We start from the raw sequence: 17859 nt of genomic DNA on the forward strand, positions 1-17859 counted from the left end.
AGTAGAAGTGCTGATTTAGGATAAGTTTAGCCTTTTAGATGACAATGAATAAGATTACAGGGCCAGGGGGGACCTGATCCTAGATCAGCACTGCTACTCTGAGACACTCGGTACGGTCCCTGATAATTATGTTTCTTGGCATTAGAATTTAGCCTACCCTCTTGTTGTGAAATGAAATTGTGCTCTGCATCTAGGAAAATACTGTATGTAAGTATTTTAATCTCCTGTTAATGATGTTGTACATGCATTCATTTCAGGTAAGTTTCTCGTTAAGGTAGTTTATTTCAGATATGCAGCATTGAAATACACATGATCAGTGTGTACATTAAACAACAGAAAATCTAAAATTACACTCAATTAATCTGTCTTTGTCTAGAATACCCAATCACTGGCATAATTAAACCAGCAGAGCCTGCACAATGGAAAAGAACAAGACTGTGATAGACAAGCATTAGTCTTATTCAGTCCTTCCAGATCAGTAACCCCCAAAGAGGTGAGAGCTAGGGAGTAAAATGGAACAAGGCCTATTTGCAATTTGGAGGGACTTCACTCAGTCTCTGTTGTTCTGTTGCCTCCTGCTGGACAGAAAGTGAACCTTCAGTTATCGGTGAACATACTAGTCGCATAAGTTACTAATGGACAATGATCAGTTAGTCAGAAGGTGCAGATAAAATGTCAAGTGCACCAACGGAAAGGAAATAGCAAACATGAAGGTTGGCAGTGATCACACTGACCTATCTCTGGTGTGCGGCCACTGTGCTGTAGACCACATCACCTGGTTCTGCTTCCTGTAAGAGAGGAGGAACACAGACAGATTGATAGCTATAATGGTGATTTACAGAGCCTATATACATAAAAGCTTCTGCCAGTACAAACACATACAGGCATGAATAAGTTAAGCAAGTCATCAACACAGTAGAGCAGCTTTTTATGCAGGCTTTGGTCTTGGTGACCACGGTGTTGTATGTCACTGCATCATCAGGTAATGGGTCCTGATGGTAGACGGTTACATAGAGTTATTCAGATAACATTTACATCCATTTTGTATTTATTGTACATTCTACAGTACATCAGGGCTGTCAATTCACGTGCTTCTCAAGACAGAAAAATACTATACAAGACCAGCAGTGTGTATGTGTTTATTTAGTTTAAAGTTGACCCTTTGTGCTGTCCTGTGCTGCTTAGGAATCACAGTGCTGTATAAGTCACCGTGGCTCTCAGGGTTTAGGCCCTGTGGGATGGAGGAGAGAGAGCAACATGATCTCATCCACTCAGAGAGGGGGTTCGTTGGGTTGCAGAGGGGTTATGTTGGGTTGGAGGGGGTTGGGTTGAGTTTGATGGGGATTTAGTTGGGTTGCAGAGGGTTTAGGCTGGGTTGGAGGGGTGGTTGGGTCAAAGAGATTACGTTTTTACCTGTTGTGCTGTTCCTCTGGTGTGACTCACAGTACTGTAGGTAATGTTCGGCTCAGAGTCTGCAGACTGCTGAAAGAATGAAACACAAACCTTGTTAACATCAAACTTTTTTTTTTACGACATAAGGATGTTGTACACATGTATATTGACACATGTATTCTAATGAATGTACAACATGTGTTATCATTCAAGTGTCAGGAGTTGTGGTGAGGGATTTGAGGAAGTCAAATATGCATACTCAGTGCATGACTACATTGAGAAACCCAGTTCTCTTTAAACTGTTTAACTTAATATTCTTGAGTCCAGTAAACCTAAGATGTCGGGTTGATAATTGATACCTTTTATGACTATCAACCAAAGAGAGCCCTAGAGTATCAAGAAGTGAAAGGAACAGATGTGTGAGAAGATAACATGATCATAGCTTACTACTGAGGTGTTTGCTGGTTGGTCCTTTGCTTTCTTGTCCTCTGAAATAAACAAAAGAGGATGTTGGTACTAGTGATCTTTGATGTCAAACCTTTCACTTATAGTATCAACTGTCCTGTATTTATTATATTCTGCAAATTACATTAGTCATTATTATTATTGTTTTAATCCATTTTTATTAAAACAAATACTTACTTTGTTTTCTCAACTTCTTCAATGTGACCAAGGTACCAGCTATCACCACCACCAACAGGCTCAGAGGAATGAGCAGGACAACCAGCAAACTGGAATTTAAAATGCAATTAGAATTTAGCAAATAGAATATATAGAAAATCACAGTCATTGATCTACATGTCATAGGCATAATTTTTGTTGCACTGTTGCGACAGAGTAGAAATACTTTATAGCCTATCATGGTCCAAACACATTCGCTTTAGGAAGTAAGGAATAAGGAACTTTACCAAAAGAGGGAGGAGAAGAGAATGCCACAAATGCTTAAGTATGTCACAATACACACACAAGGATGTCTAACCATGGGGAAGTGGTAAAGGAAGGTGTATTTCATTTTGTATCCACTTTCATCCATTGCCCCCACACCCTTACATGCTTTCTTAGCAATTAGGGTTAAGTGCCTTGCTCAAGGGCACATCAACAGATTATTCTGACTAGGGGATTTGAACCGCCGTCCTTCCGTTTGTACTGGCCCAAAGCTCTTAATATTCCTTATAAGCTGCGCACAGCTCCCCCGCAGAAGAAATATCAGCCTCCACAGAGAAGCACGAGGTTGAACTTCACTCAACTTTCACAAGTTTTCTTTGTTAGCTAACACTATAAACGTTTCCCTTCACTGTGGGAATTAAATCGAATCAATGCAATATTAGCCAATTTCATTGCAACAAACGAACAAAACGAACTATGCAATACTTAGTATGCAAAACTAACTATGCAAGAGATTTTCATGTAGGCAGAAGTCAGGCCCATACTCTACAGACCGGTGCACCATAACCAATAAGATCTGCAGTAGATCTGCAGTAGGCCTATATGCAAATAGACCATTGCCATATATAGATTTGTGCCATTCACTTTGAACTGGACTGTACAGCATGAGCTATTATTATGTGTTTTGAGATCAAACCAAGAGCTGCATGTAGCCATGTGTTCACATTTGTTCAAATTCTTTTCTAGTAAGTGAGTTACTACTAGCCTAGCTATAGATAATTTGTATTCGGCAATGTGGGAGTGACTGCTTCCTACAATAGCACAAAACGTTTACATTTCTAGCCATCTTTGAAAAACAAGTCAGGTAAAGACCTTTTTTTATGTCTTAAAGGAGCAGTATTGTATTTTGAGAGAGACTTGAATGTGCTAAGTTGCCAATATGCAGAGGGTAGCATCATTTGTCTGATTCTCTGTAATAATGGTATGGGAATAACAACGAATTGTATTTTGTAAAGGGGTTTCTTGCATCAAACAACACAACAAAATGATCAGTCACTTCCTTGTCTGAAGGACAGATGGATAATTCATGTCAAGCCCTGCATGTTTTTTTTTTCAAAAGTCTCATGGAATGTAGGCCTACATTGAACACCACACATTGGATGCTACTGTAGGCTGAAGGAAATAACCGCTATTTCCATGTTAAAATGTTATCTGAGCCATAGTTTTTGATGGTAGGCCACTCTGGTAGGCCTACAGTATGATCAAATAGCCACAGTAACCTACGTGGCCCCTGTTTAAACAGTAAATGAAAGCAGGTACAGCCTCAGTGTTCACAGTAAACCGCCGGAAGTAGCACAGAAATTTCACAAAGTTCAAGTTTGCACTCAGCAGACCTGACATTTTCTCAGTGCTTAAACATTTTTAGAGGGAACATTTCCTGCTGCCCCTGTTAAAGTGAGGAGACTGAATACTGACCTCTGGATCCTTTCCTGTCGCTTCTCGTCAGTTCCCCCATTCTTCTGGTCTGTAACAGAAGGGGTGAATGTTGCCTGAGAAGTGTTACTCAGCACCTGTTAGGGAAGTTTAGTAAGTGGTTGGAGCTTTTGTCGCTGTGAGAAGCTACAATAAGTAGCTCCAATAAACTGACTGGTGTACAATGTAGATTTATATGATTAAAACCAGGTAACTGGAATGTTGATTAGCTAATCTATATCATGCTTTCTTAGCTTGTGTTTCACACATGCGTTAAAATTTAATTCCTTCAATTTTCAGTATTAATTTCAAATCTAGGTGGTAGATATGATGAACAGTTTTATAAAGATTGTTCAATTTCTTAATGAAATGACTGACAGGATAATATCAAGAGAATGTGTGGTCAAAAGATTTCCGTTTTGGGGCCTCCTGAGTGGTGCAGCGGTCTAAGGCACTGCTAGAGGCGATGATACAGACCCAGGTTTATTCCCTGGCTGTGCCACAACCAACCGTGGCCGGAAGTCCCATAGGACGGTGCACAATTGACCTAGCATCATCCGGGTTAGGTAAGGGTTTGTCCAGGGGGGCTTTACTTGGCTCATCGCACCTTAGCAACTCCTTGTGGCGGGCCGGGTGCCTGCAGGCTGACCCCGGTCGCCAGATGAGCGGTGTTTCCACCAACACATTGGTGCGGCTGGCTTCCGGGTTAAGCTGGCGGGTGTTAAGAAGCGCGGTTAGGCGGGTCATGTTTCGGAGGACGCATGACTCTACATTCACCTCCACATTCGAGCCCTTTGGGGAGTTGCAGCGATGAGACAAGATCGAAATTGTGAAGAAAAATGTAAAAAATATATATATATATTTCCACTTTGCTTCAGAAATGTTCCTTAATCTCTAACACTGGATGAATAAACGGAACTCATACATTGTTATATGGGATTGCTCTGTACTTACTTGTGGTGGTTGTGTTACTCTGTGTTGTGGTTGGTTGGTTAACAGTGATATGAACAGGCATCTGTAGATCTCCAACTGCACACCAGTACCAGCCAGTGTTCTTCATTTTTAGTTGACTCATCGTTACGATCATGACTTTTTTTCCATTGGCAAGAATCCGCTTTAATTCTACTGATGCTCCATCTAAATTCCCAACAGTCCTCACCACGCAAGAGCCACCCAGCCTGCACCAGCAGAAATCTCCAGAGTTACTATAGTTACAATTGACAGTGACACTCTGTCCTTCAACTCCAGTCACATGTTGTTGGTCCACATAGAGTCTTGCAGTACCTGCACATGAATGGATTTGAAAGGTCAACATTGGTGTGAATGTCAAATAATCCCCACACAGAGTACATGTTCGGTCATTTTAAAAAGGTACATCTAGATCAGAAAACACAAATGGTTTAAACAGAATTATGAGGCCAGATGCTCATCTAAACTATTCAATTTTACATGGTATTACTAAACTCATTAGATGGTATTTTAATGATCAGAAAGGTAAGGATCTCACCTGTGGCAACTGACAGATATAGATGTGTGGTGCCACCTTTCTCCACAGCACACCAGTAATATCCAGATCCTAGTTGCAGATTCTTCATGGTCACAGTGAAGACTCTTGTAGTAACATTATCAGCGATGGACAACCAATTAGATGCACTCTGAGAGTCAGTACGCATTAGAGTGGAGCAAAAATTGAAAAAATATCCACTACACCAGTATTTCACATGTTCTTCATAGCCATGATGATAGAGACATGGGATGGTGATGGAGCCTCCTTCACTTACAGACACATGACTCACTGTGGACACACCGTGAATACCTGTAGACACAACAGAAAATACATATATAGATACTTTAATTTCACCCAGCTGCTCAAGAGTCCCACCAGATGATCAGCCAAACCACTTGACAAAATCTACACATTTGTGACCTCTAGAGAAAAATGAGTGATACACATTGTCACACTATGTGCTTGTGACACCAGAGAAGACTGAGACATGTTAGTGCTGATGTTGTCACACCCAAATCCTGCCATGAGAACATAACGTAACACATAACATATTTAGCTTTGACACCCCTAAACTCCTCTCTCGCTCTCTCTCTCTCTGTTAAAGTGAATTGTTCAGAGCGACATTCATTCATGTTGTTGTAGATTGGATGTTTCGGCGGTTGTCGTTCTTCGCGTTCAAAGATACCGAATTCTTAGCTGCAGACAGTAGTAATTAATATCAAAGACTTGCTCTTATTCTGTCGGTATTGATAGTCTAAGAGTTTAACCACGTGGTATGGTTAAAAGATTCAGCAATGGTCTGCAACCTTTGTCCTCCCGTGATTGAGAGAAACATGGTCTACTTAGAATTTCTCAAAGTTGGGTTTTATTCGGAATTGCAAAAAAGAGGCTGTCCCAGGATGCCTAACCCTAACTGGGCTCATGGGCGGTCCTCTGATTTAGTTCAACTCAAAAGGGAATTGGAGTTTCCTTCATTAAACAGTCCAAAATCACATTACACAATTTTACAAACAGTATCATCCTCACTCATTCATATTATACAGCAATTAGATGTAAACCTCATATCTGAGGCTATTATATAAACAGCATTATGGTAATGCGGCCACACCGTCTCCCATGAGCTTCCCCAAGTTGTAACAAACGGACCAGTTCGTAGCTGGATTCTTCACCGATCTTTTATACCTTCTCCGGAACCTAAACGTTGTTCGGACCTCAAGTTCTGTGAGGTGGAAGAAATTCCTTTGTTCTCTATGAATCTTCACTTTATTTCTATACTGTGTGGCCATGAGGCAAGGTCTTCCCTAGGAATTTACGACCTCAATCTGACCACAGCAGTCTGGTTGTAGAAGCAGAGAGCGGGGATGGTGTTCGCTGTACCCAAAGAGGGCAACGTCATGACAGCACATAACCCTAATTTCCCCAGGGTCGCTGACATTGATCCCTGGCACTGAACCCACTCTCAGGGGGAGTGGGATATGCACAAACTAATTTACGATTCACTCTTGTACATGTGTGAAATAAGACAAATTTAAGCGCCCACCTAATTATCTTATAAATATACTATCAACCTGCAATACACTTTTTAAAAGTGTAATTTAAATGCATTGTATTTCATTTTTTAATTATACTATATGTTCACTATCATTACACTTAAACATACTAATTTAAAGTTGACTTCAATTTCATATGCTTTAATTGTAATTGAGTATATTCTGTCATGTATTGTCATGTTGTGTCTTGTTTCTGTCCTTTCCCTTCACCCTGTCTCCCTCTGCTGGTCGTTATTAGGTTACCTTTTCTCCCCCTCTTTCCCCCAGCTGTTCCTTGTCTCCTCCTAACTACCTCGTCACCCCTTTTCCCACCTGTTCCCTTTTTCCCTCTGATTAGTCCTCTATATCTCTCTCTGTTTTTGTTTCTGTCTTTGTCGGATTCTTGTTTGTGTTATTCATGCCTGAACCAGACTATCGTCATGTTTGCTGCAACCTTGTCCTGTCCTGTCGGAATCTGCCGGTCCATCTGAGCCTACGTTTGTTTTGTTATTAAAGAAGCTCTGTTTACGTTAATTCGCTTTTGGGTCCTCATTCACGCACCGTAACAGAAGAATCCGACCAAGAATGGACCCAGCGACTTCGGATCCTCTCTACTCAGCCGTCGAGATCCAGGGAGCGATGCTAGGCAGACACGAGCAGGAATTGTCTGCTGCTCGACATGCCGTTGAGACCCTGGCCACCCAAGTCTCCAACCTCACAGAACAGGTTCACCATCTCCGCCTCGATCCACCGGCCACTTCCAGGGCTTTCGAATCTCCGGAGCCCAGAATCAATAACCCGCCGTGTTACTCTGGGGAGCCCACTGAATGCCGCTCGTTCCTCACCCAGTGTGATATTGTGTTTTCTCTCCAGCCCAACACTTACTCCAGGAGCACTGCTCGTGTCGCCTACGTCATATCTCTCCTTATTGGACGGGCTCGTGAGTGGGGCACGGCAATCTGGGAGGCAAGGGCTGAGTGTACTAACCAGTATCAGGACTTTAAGGAGGAGATGATACGGGTTTTTGATCGATCTGTTTTTGGGGAGGAGGCTTCCAGGGTCCTGTCTTCCCTATGTCAAGGTAATCGATCCATAACAGACTACTCTATTGAGTTTCGCACTCTTGCTGCCTCCAGTGGCTGGAACGAGCCGGCTTTGCTCGCTCGTTTTCTGGAGGGTCTCCGCGCAGAGGTAAAGGATGAGATTCTCTCCCGGGAGGTTCCTTCCAGCGTGGATTCCTTGATTGAACTCGCTATTCGCATTGAGCGACGGGTTGATCTTCGTCACCGAGCTCGTGGAAAGGAGCTCGCGTTCTCCGTTGCCCCCCTCTCCGCATCACTACCATCTTCCTCTGCCGGCTCGGGTGCTGAGCCTATGCAGCTGGGAGGTATCCGCATCTCGACTAAGGAGAGGGAACGGAGAATCACCAACCGCCTCTGTCTCTATTGCGGTTCTGCTGGTCATTTTGTCACTTCATGTCCAGTAAAAGCCAGAGCTCATCAGTAAGCGGAGGGCTACTGGTGAGCGCTACTACTCCTGTCTCTCCTTCAAGATCCTGCACTACCTTGTCGGTCCATCTACGCTGGACCGGTTCGTCAGCTTCCTGCAGTGCCATAATAGACTCTGGGGCGGAGGGCTGTTTTATGGACGAGACCTGGGCTCGGGAACATGACATTCCTCTCAGACAGTTAAGGGAGTCCACGGCCTTGTTCGCCCTGGATGGTAGTCCTCTCCCCAGGATTCAGCGTGAGACGCTACCTTTAACCCTCACTGTTTCTGGTAATCATAGCGAAACCATTTCTTTTTTAATTTTTCGTTCACCTTTTACACCTGTTGTTTTGGGCCATCCCTGGCTAGTTTGTCATAATCCTTCCATTAATTGGTCTAGTAATTCTATCCTCTCCTGGAACGTCTCTTGTCATGTGAAATGTTTAATGTCTGCTATCCCTCCTGTTTCCTCTGTCTCTTCTTCACAGGAGGAGCCTGGTGATTTGACAGGGGTGCCGGAGGAATATCACGATCTGCGCACGGTGTTCAGTCGGTCCAGGGCCACCTCTCTTCCTCCACACCGGTCGTATGATTGTAGTATTGATCTCCTTCCGGGAACCACTCCCCCCCGGGGTAGACTATACTCTCTGTCGGCTCCCGAACGTAAGGCTCTCGAAGATTATTTGTCTGTAGCTCTTGCCGCCGGTACCATAGTCCCCTCCTCCTCTCCCGCCGGAGCGGGGTTTTTTTTTGTTAAGAAGAAGGACGGGTCCCTGCGCCCCTGCATAGATTATCGAGGGCTGAATGACATAACAGTGAAGAATCGTTATCCGCTTCCTCTTATGTCTTCAGCCTTCGAGATCCTGCAGGGAGCCAGGTTTTTCACTAAGTTGGACCTTCGTAACGCTTACCATCTCGTGCGCATCAGGGAGGGGGACGAGTGGAAGACGGCGTTTAACACTCCGTTAGGGCACTTTGAATACCGGGTTCTTCCTTTCGGCCTCGCTAACGCTCCAGCTGTCTTTCAGGCATTAGTCAATGATGTCCTGAGAGACATGCTGAACATCTTTGTTTTCGTTTACCTTGACGATATCCTGATTTTTTCACCGTCACTCCAGATTCATGTTCAGCACGTTCGACGTGTCCTCCAGCGCCTTTTAGAGAATTGTCTTTTTGTGAAGGCTGAGAAGTGCTCTTTTCATGCCTCTTCCGTCACATTTCTCGGTTCTGTTATTTCCGCTGAAGGCATTAAGATGGATCCCGCTAAGGTCCAAGCTGTCATTGATTGGCCCGTCCCTAGGTCACGCGTCGAGCTGCAGCGCTTTCTCGGCTACGCGAACTTCTATCGTCGTTTCATCCGTAATTTCGGTCAGGTGGCAGCCCCTCTCACAGCCCTTACTTCTGTCAAGACGTGCTTTAAGTGGTCCGTTTCCGCCCAGGGAGCTTTTGATCTCCTCAAGAATCGTTTTACATCCGCACCTATCCTTGTTACACCTGACGTCACTAGACAGTTCGTTGTCGAGGTTGACGCGTCAGAGGTGGGCGTGGGAGCCATTCTTTCTCAGCGCTCCCTCTCTGACGACAAGGTCCACCCTTGCGCGTATTTTTCTCATCGCCTGTCGCCGTCGGAACGTAACTATGATGTGGGAAACCGCGAACTGCTCGCCATCGGCTTAGCCCTAGGCGAATGGCGACAGTGGTTGGAGGGGGCGACCGTTCCTTTTGTCGTTTGGACTGACCATAGGAACCTTGAGTACATCCGTTCTGCCAAACGACTTAATGCGCGTCAGGCGCGCTGGGCGCTGTTTTTCGCTCGTTTCGAGTTCGTGATTTCTTATCGTCCGGGCTCTAAGAACACCAAGCCTGATGCTTTATCTCGTCTCTTCAGTTCTTCAGTACCCTCCACTGACCCCGAGGGGATTCTCCCTGAGGGGCGTGTTGTCGGGTTGACTGTCTGGGGAATTGAGAGGCAGGTAAAGCAAGCACTCACTCAAACTCCGTCGCCGCGCGCTTGTCCTAGGAACCTTCTTTTCGTTCCCGTTCCTACTCGTCTGGCCGTTCTTCAGTGGGCTCACTCTGCCAAGTTAGCCGGCCACCCTGGCGTTCGGGGTACGCTTGCTTCCATTCGCCAGCGTTTTTGGTGGCCCACCCGGGAGCATGACACGCGTCGCTTCATGGCTGCTTGTTCGGTCTGCGCGCAGACTAAGTCCGGTAACTCTCCTCCTGCCGGCCGTCTCAGGCCGCTTCCCATTCCCTCTCGACCGTGGTCTCACATCGCCTTAGATTTTGTCACCGGACTGCCTTCGTCAGCGGGGAAGACTGTTATTCTTACGGTTGTCGACAGGTTCTCTAAGGCGGCTCATTTTATTCCCCTTGCTAAGCTTCCTTCTGCTAAAGAGACGGCACAAATCATCATCGAGAATGTTTTCAGAATTCATGGCCTTCCATCAGACGTCGTTTCGGACAGAGGTCCGCAATTCACGTCTCAATTTTGGAGGGAGTTTTGCCGTTTGATTGGGGCTTCCGTCAGTCTCTCTTCCGGCTTTCACCCCCAGTCTAACGGTCAAGCAGAACGGGCCAATCAGACTATTGGTCGCATCTTACGCAGTCTTTCTTTTCACAACCCTGCGTCTTGGTCAGAACAGCTCCCCTGGGCAGAATACGCCCACAACTCGCTTCCTTCGTCTGCGACCGGGCTATCTCCTTTTCAGAGTAGCCTCGGGTACCAGCCTCCGCTGTTCTCATCTCAGTTCGCCGAGTCCAGCGTCCCCTCCGCTCAGGCTTTTGTCCAACGTTGCGAGCGCACCTGGAAGAGGGTCAGGTCTGCACTTTGCCGTTATAGGGCGCAGACTGTGAGGGCTGCTAATAAGCGTAGAACTAAGAGTCCTAGATATTGTCGCGGTCAGAGAGTTTGGCTCTCCACTCAGAACCTTCCCCTTAAGACCGCTTCTCGCAAGTTGACCCCGCGGTTCATTGGTCCGTTCCGTATTTCTCAAATCATTAATCCTGTCGCAGTTCGACTTCTTCTTCCGCGATATCTTCGTCGCGTCCACCCGGTCTTCCATGTCTCCTGTATCAAGCCCGTTCTTCGCGCCCCCGCTCGTCTTCCCCCCCCCCCCCCCCATCCTTGTCGAGGGCGCACCCATCTACAGGGTCCGTAGGATTTTGGACATGCGTCCTCGGGGCCGTGGTCATCAGTACCTAGTAGATTGGGAGGGGTACGGTCCTGAGGAGAGGAGTTGGGTTCCCTCTCGGGACGTGCTGGACCGTGCGCTGATCGAGGATTTCCTCCGTTGCCGCCAGGTTTCCTCCTCGAGTGCGCCAGGAGGCGCTCGGTGAGTGGGGGGGTACTGTCATGTATTGTCATGTTGTGTCTTGTTTCTGTCCTTTCCCTTCACCCTGTCGCCCTCTGCTGGTCGTTATTAGGTTACCTTTTCTCCCCCTCTTTCCCCCAGCTGTTCCTTGTCTCCTCCTAACTACCTCGTCACCCCTTTTCCCACCTGTTCCCTTTTTCCCTCTGATTAGTCCTCTATATCTCTCTCTGTTTTTGTTTCTGTCTTTGTCGGATTCTTGTTTGTGTTATTCATGCCTGAACCAGACTATCGTCATGTTTGCTGCAACCTTGTCCTGTCCTGTCGGAATCTGCCGGTCCATCTGAGCCTACGTTTGTTTTGTTATTAAAGAAGCTCTGTTTACGTTAATTCGCTTTTGGGTCCTCATTCACGCACCGTAACAATATTCATTCAAAATACACTTGGAGTTGTTTTTAAGTTGAAGCATCAATTTTATTTTATGGAACTCTGCTTATGAGTTATAAAGTACTATAAGGGCACGAGGTGAGACCCAGATGTAGACACGGGAGGCAGATGGTTTGAGTCTTTGATATTTATTGATTATCCAAAAGGGTAGGCAAGAGAATAATCGTGGACAGGCAAAAAGGTCAAAACCAGTTTAGAGTCCAGGAGGTACAGTGTGGCAGACAGGCTTGAGGTCAGGGCAGGTGGGTACAGAGTCCAGAAAACAAGCAAGGGTCAAAACCGGGAGGACTAGCAAAAGAGAAAAGGCAGGAGCATGGGAAAAACACACTGGTTGACTTGGAACATACAAGACAAATAGACACAGACAGAAAACACCGGTTTAAATACCCAGGGGATAATGGGGAAGATGGGAAACACCTGGAGGGGGTCTTGACAAGCACAAGGACAGGTGAAACAGATCAGGATGTGACAGTACCCCCCCCCCCCCCCCCAGGGGAACCACCTGGCGTCTTACATGGAGCGCATACCTGGTTGACCGGGGTGCCAGCGGTGGAAGTCAGCGAAGAGGGCTGGGTCCAGGATGTCTGTAGCGGGAACCCAGCACCTCTCCTCCGGGCTTCCCAGTCAACCAGGTACTGGAAATCCCTGCCCCGCGGTCGAACACTCAGGAGGTGTCTCACCGCGTATACCAGATGGCCATCGATGACACGGTGTGGAGGGGTGGGCCTGGAAACAGAAGACAAAGGGCTATGAGACACGTTCTTAATCCTAGACACACGGAACGTAGGGTGAATATGGAGAGTATGGGGTAACAAAAGATGAACAGCAGTGGAACTAAGGACTCTAGAGATGGGGAAACGGCCAATGAAACAGGGGGAAGTTTGTGGGACTCCACCCGAAGGGGCAGGTCCCATGTGGATAGCCATACCCTCTGCCCAATGCAATATCGAGGAGCCCGGCAGTGACCCGCTTGTTGATACCTGTAGTTGGTCTTGAGAAACGCTGCCCGGGCTCTTCTCCGACATCGGCGAATGTGCATCTGGGCCGAGGGTATGTTGACTTCCTGCTCTTGTTCTGGGAAGAGCGGAGGCTGATACCCCATGGAGCACTCGAAAGGGGAGAGTCGCGTGGCCGAACAGGGAAGAGTGTTCCGGGCATACTCCAGCCAAACCAGTTGTCGGCTCCAGGTAGCGGGGTTGGTCGAGATGGGGCATCTTAAGGTTGTTTTCAGGTCTTGGTTTGCCCGCTCTGACTGGCCGTTGGATTGGGGATGGAATCCGGAGGACAGGCTGGCTGATGACCCAATAAGGGTGCAGAACGCCTTCCAGACCATGTCCACTGGGAGTCAGTGGATCCTGAAGACGTGCTGCACCATGAGCTGGTCCATCTCTTTGGCAGAGGGTAGTTGGGGAGAGAGATGAAATGGGCAGCCTTGGAAAACCGGGCTCCCTCCATCAGACGGAGGGAGCCCAGTGACAAAGTCCAGGGAGATGTGGGACCAGGGACAGGCAGTGGCTGAAGGAGGCCGGAAGGGGCTTGCCGCGGAGACTTACTCTAAGCACAAACAGTGCATGCGACGACGAAGGCAGATGCGTCAGGAACCATTGTGGGCCACCAGAAACGTGTCGAAGGAAGGCCAGGGTTTGACGGTAACCCGGATGACAGGTAAGCCAGATGACATGAGCCCATTCCAGTACCGGACTAAATTAGGGATGAACAAATGGTTAGCCGTTCCCCCTCCAGGGGCAGGATGGGAACATTGTGCCTTGCGGACCAGGGTCTCAATACCTCAGCCCACAGCAGCCGCAAGGAATGTGGTAGAGAGGATGGTCTCGGAGTCAGAGGATGTGGCAGCGTGACTGTACAGGTGAGAGAGGGTGTCGGGTTTAACATTCTTGGGCTCAGGTGATAGGAAATGGTGAAGTTGAACCTGTTGAATAACAGAGCCCACCGGGCCTGCCTGGAGTTAAGGCGCTTGGCTGTGCGGAGATATTCCAAATTCTTGTGGCCGGTCCAAACCAAAAACGTATGTTCTGCTCCTCCCAGCCAGTTTCTCCACTCCTCCAGTGCCATCTTTACCACCAGGAGTTCTCGGTTACCCACGTCGTAGTTTCTTTCTGAGACGATGGGACAGGAAGGCGCAGGTCCTGGAGCTTTTGGTCCTGGACGGAATGCTGGGACAGGATAGTCCCCATTCCAATGTCAGAAGCATCGACCTCAACCACAAACTGACGGGACGGGTCCAGATGGATGAGGATGGGAGCCATAGTGAACCGGCACTTCAGGTCCACAAAGGCTCTTTCAACCTCTGGGGACCATGTGAACGGTACCTTGGGAGAAGTGAGTGCCGAGAGGGGGGCCGCCAGGGTGCTGTAGCCTCGAATGAAACGCTGGTAGAAATTGGCAAATCCCAGGAAACGTTGTAGCTGCACCCTGGACGTAGGTTGGGGCCAATCCACTACTAATTTCACCTTTTCCGGGTCCATCTGGACATTTACTTCAGCGATGACATATCCCAGAAAGGAGAGGGTAGAACTCGCATTTCTCCGCTTTCACAAATAACTGCTTCTCCAGGAGGTGCTGAAGGACTTGTCGAACATGGAGGATGTGTTCTTGGGCAGAATGGGAAAAAAACAGGATGTTGTCAAGGTAGACGAACACAAAATGTTTTAACATGTCCCGGAGCACATTGTTTACCAGGGCCTGGAAGACCACGGGAGCGTTGGCAGTGTTGAAGGCTGTCTTCCACTCATCCCCTTCGCATATCCGAACCAGGTGATAGGCATTCCGAAGGTCCAGCATGAAGAAGATGGTAGCCCCCTGGAGAGGTTCGAAAGCCGAGGAGAGGAATGGTAAGGTGTAACGATTCTTGATCAATGCACGGACACAGGGTCTTGTCCTTCTTTTCCACAAAGAAAAAGCCCACGCTGGCAGAGGATGCAGACGGACAGAGGCCTCCAGCAGCCAGAGAGTCCTCAATGGCCTTGGTCGCCGGGCCAGATAGGGAATATAGCCGACCACGAGGCGGTGTGGTGCCTGGGAGAAAGTCAGTGGCACAATCGTAGGGACGATGTGGGGGAAGAGAAGTAGCCCGTGCCTTGCTGAAGACATCCAGGAGGACATGGTACTCTGCGGGGATGGCAGATAAATCCGAGGCTTGATTTAAGCCCTGAGGAGACCATCTCGGGGAAGGCTGCGCTGCTTTGAGGCAATGAGAATGGCAGAACGGACTCCAACCCAGGATTGAACTCATGGTCCTGTCAATAATGGGTTGTGTTTTTGGAGCCAAGAAAATCCCTACACAACAGGAACAAGGGGGGACTCAATGAAGAGAAGCTGTATAGCCTCACTGTGATTTCCTGAAACCCACAGACTAACAGGAACAGTGCTGTGGGTAACTCTACCAATGGATCGGAGTTGAGTGGGGATACCTAATTCAGAAACAAGGGGAGCGGCCATAAAACTCTCATCCGCCCCAGAGTCAATGAGCACCCGAAGAGACTTAGACTGGTCTCCCCACAGCAGTTTCATAAAAAAAGGAGTGCGGTTGATGGGAATTGGAGGATTCTCAGTCTGGCTCACCAGAGTGCTTGTACCTACTAACAAAATATTTATCTTAACCGGGCAGGTGGCTATATAATGTCCCGCAGCCCCACAGTACAGACAACTGTTAGAACTTAGTCTAGGTGAACGTTTCCTAGGCAACAATCTAGCTCTGCCCAGTTGCATAGGTTCCGGTGTATCTGGCTCACCTGTCACCGATGATAATGCTGTACTTTTATTTACACATGACATATTACACATTACCAAAAAAACATATTGAGATACTAAAGTGTGAAATGCAACTGGTGCACACTTATAAAAAACAATGACTTGTCACTGAGAGACTAGTCAGAATTGAGGGAAAGATGAACGGAGCAAAGTACAAAGAGATGAAAACCTGCTCCAGAGTGCTCAGGACCTCAGACTGAGGCAAAGTTTCACCTACCCACAGGACAACAACCCTAAGCACACAGCCAAGACAATGCAGGAGTGGCTTCGGGACAAGTCTCTGAATGTCCTTGAGTGGCCCAGCCAGAGACGAGACTTAAACTCGATTGAACATCTCTAGAGAAACCTGAAAATAGCTGTGCAGCAACACTCCCCATCCAACCTTACAGAGCTTGGGAGAAACTCCCCAAATACTGGTGTGCCAAGCTTGTAGCGTCATACCCAAAAAGACTTGAGGCTGTAATCGCTGCCGAAGGTGCTTCAGCAAAGTACTGAGTAAAGTGTCTGAATACTTATGTAAAAGTAATATTTCAGTATTTTATTTTTTATACCTTTGCAAAAATTCTAAAAAACAATTTTTGCTTTTGTCACGTTCTGACCTTTATTTCCTTTGTTTTGTCATTATTTAGTATGGTCAGGGCGTGAGTTGGGGTGGGCAGTCTATGTTTGTTTTTCTATGATTTGGGTATTTCTATGTTTCGGCCTAGTATGGTTCTCAATCAGAGGCAGGTGTCATTAATTGTCTCTGATTGAGAATCATACTTAGGTAGCCTGGGTTTCACTGTGTGTTTGTGGGTGATTGTTCTTGTCTCTGTGTTTGCACCAGATAGGGCTGTTTTGGTTTTTCACATTTCTTGTTTTTCTAGTCTATTCATGTGTAGTTGCTTTATTAAAGAACCATGAATAATAACCATGCTGCATTTTGGTCCGCCTCTCCTTCACCTCAAGGAAACTGTTACAGCTTTGTCATTATGGGGTATTGAATATAGAATGATGAGGGGGGGGGGGGGGAGCAATTTAATCAATTTTAGAATAAGAATGTAACATAACAAAATGTGGAAAAGGTCAAGGTGCCTGAATCATTTCCGAATGCACTGTACAGCTGTCTGTCTACCCCTATTCTTTGTCCCCCTGATAAAGGCTCTTGTAGCGGCAACGCGCCAGTAATCTTTTAAATTGTTGCTATAAAGCCGCAAACAATAAAGGATTATACATTTTATTTCTGGAAGTTGGTTTGCAAAAAGGCTTTTTTAGTAGCATTGTTTAATATCCAGCATCAACTTATTTTTGTTCTGTATTATTTCATGCCATGATCAAAGAGCACCTCATGGTATACAACTGTAACCAAATAAGTGCTTTATTCCTGTCTCTCTTCTTAATATGTTAGATCTTGATTACTGGAAGTTGTATTTAAATGTGTTATTTAAAAACTAACTAGCTGCTGAAAAATACAACTGTTCCACAAATTAAAACAGCACTCATCAATACATCTGAGCACAACATAAAGAACATCTTTAATGCGACTACAATGTCTATGGACAAAGTAGAACGAACATTATAGTGTTATACATTTCAGTGTGTACTCAGTCTCAGTGTCTGACATAGAGGAACTGAGCCTAATAATATCAAATAACAAAATGACTTCCCTCACTTACCTGACAGTCCAGTGAGGAAGAAAAGAATGTGCAGGACAAGGAGGAGATATGGAGCCATGATTGGATGAGAGAGAAATTCTCTGGTAGCTTTTATGTTTGAATAGGCGCACTGGTGTGTGTCAGGGACCAGGGCACCCAGGCAACTAACTCTACTTCCTGATCTTCATGGATATCAGTTATTTAACTCTTCCTGTTTTAATGACATTGCAACCATGTGCCCTGTGCAAGACCTTGTGTAGTCAATGTTGAGCTGTTGAACCTGACCAAGGTGGGTTTGTAAATACATAGGTTAAATAATATGATAATTGCTTGTGGTTCGTTCCCCATCCTCAATACCCTGATAAAGTAATAAATTTATAAACTCCTGTCCTGTGTTGGTATGATATTCCTTTCTGATATTA

General features: G+C 46.4%; 1 protein-coding gene across 3 annotated transcripts; it reads right to left on the reverse strand.

The window, feature by feature from the left end:
• Nucleotides 1-241: 241 nt before the first annotated feature.
• LOC110528822 (polymeric immunoglobulin receptor) lies at nucleotides 242-17600 on the reverse strand. 3 transcript variants are annotated; one of them, XM_021610957.2, is made up of 10 exons: nucleotides 17459-17600; nucleotides 5258-5566; nucleotides 4705-5034; nucleotides 3754-3802; nucleotides 2035-2123; nucleotides 1840-1880; nucleotides 1414-1482; nucleotides 1160-1231; nucleotides 735-788; nucleotides 242-575 (listed from the first exon to the last, which is right to left on the reverse strand). In XM_021610957.2, the coding sequence occupies exons 1-9, from the start codon at nucleotides 17514-17516 to the stop codon at nucleotides 735-737; spliced, it is 1071 nt and encodes a 356-aa protein (XP_021466632.2). In that variant the 5' UTR covers nucleotides 17517-17600; the 3' UTR covers nucleotides 242-575. The 3 variants fall into 3 exon arrangements, with proteins under 3 accessions (XP_021466632.2, XP_021466639.2, XP_021466648.2); XM_021610964.2 differs by lacking the exon at nucleotides 1160-1231; XM_021610973.2 differs by lacking the exon at nucleotides 1160-1231 and having other exon boundaries at nucleotides 242-578.
• Between the last annotated feature and the right edge of the window lie 259 nt (nucleotides 17601-17859).

This window comes from Oncorhynchus mykiss, chromosome 1, assembly GCF_013265735.2.
Source record: "Oncorhynchus mykiss isolate Arlee chromosome 1, USDA_OmykA_1.1, whole genome shotgun sequence".
Classification (NCBI taxonomy): domain Eukaryota; kingdom Metazoa; phylum Chordata; class Actinopteri; order Salmoniformes; family Salmonidae; genus Oncorhynchus; species Oncorhynchus mykiss.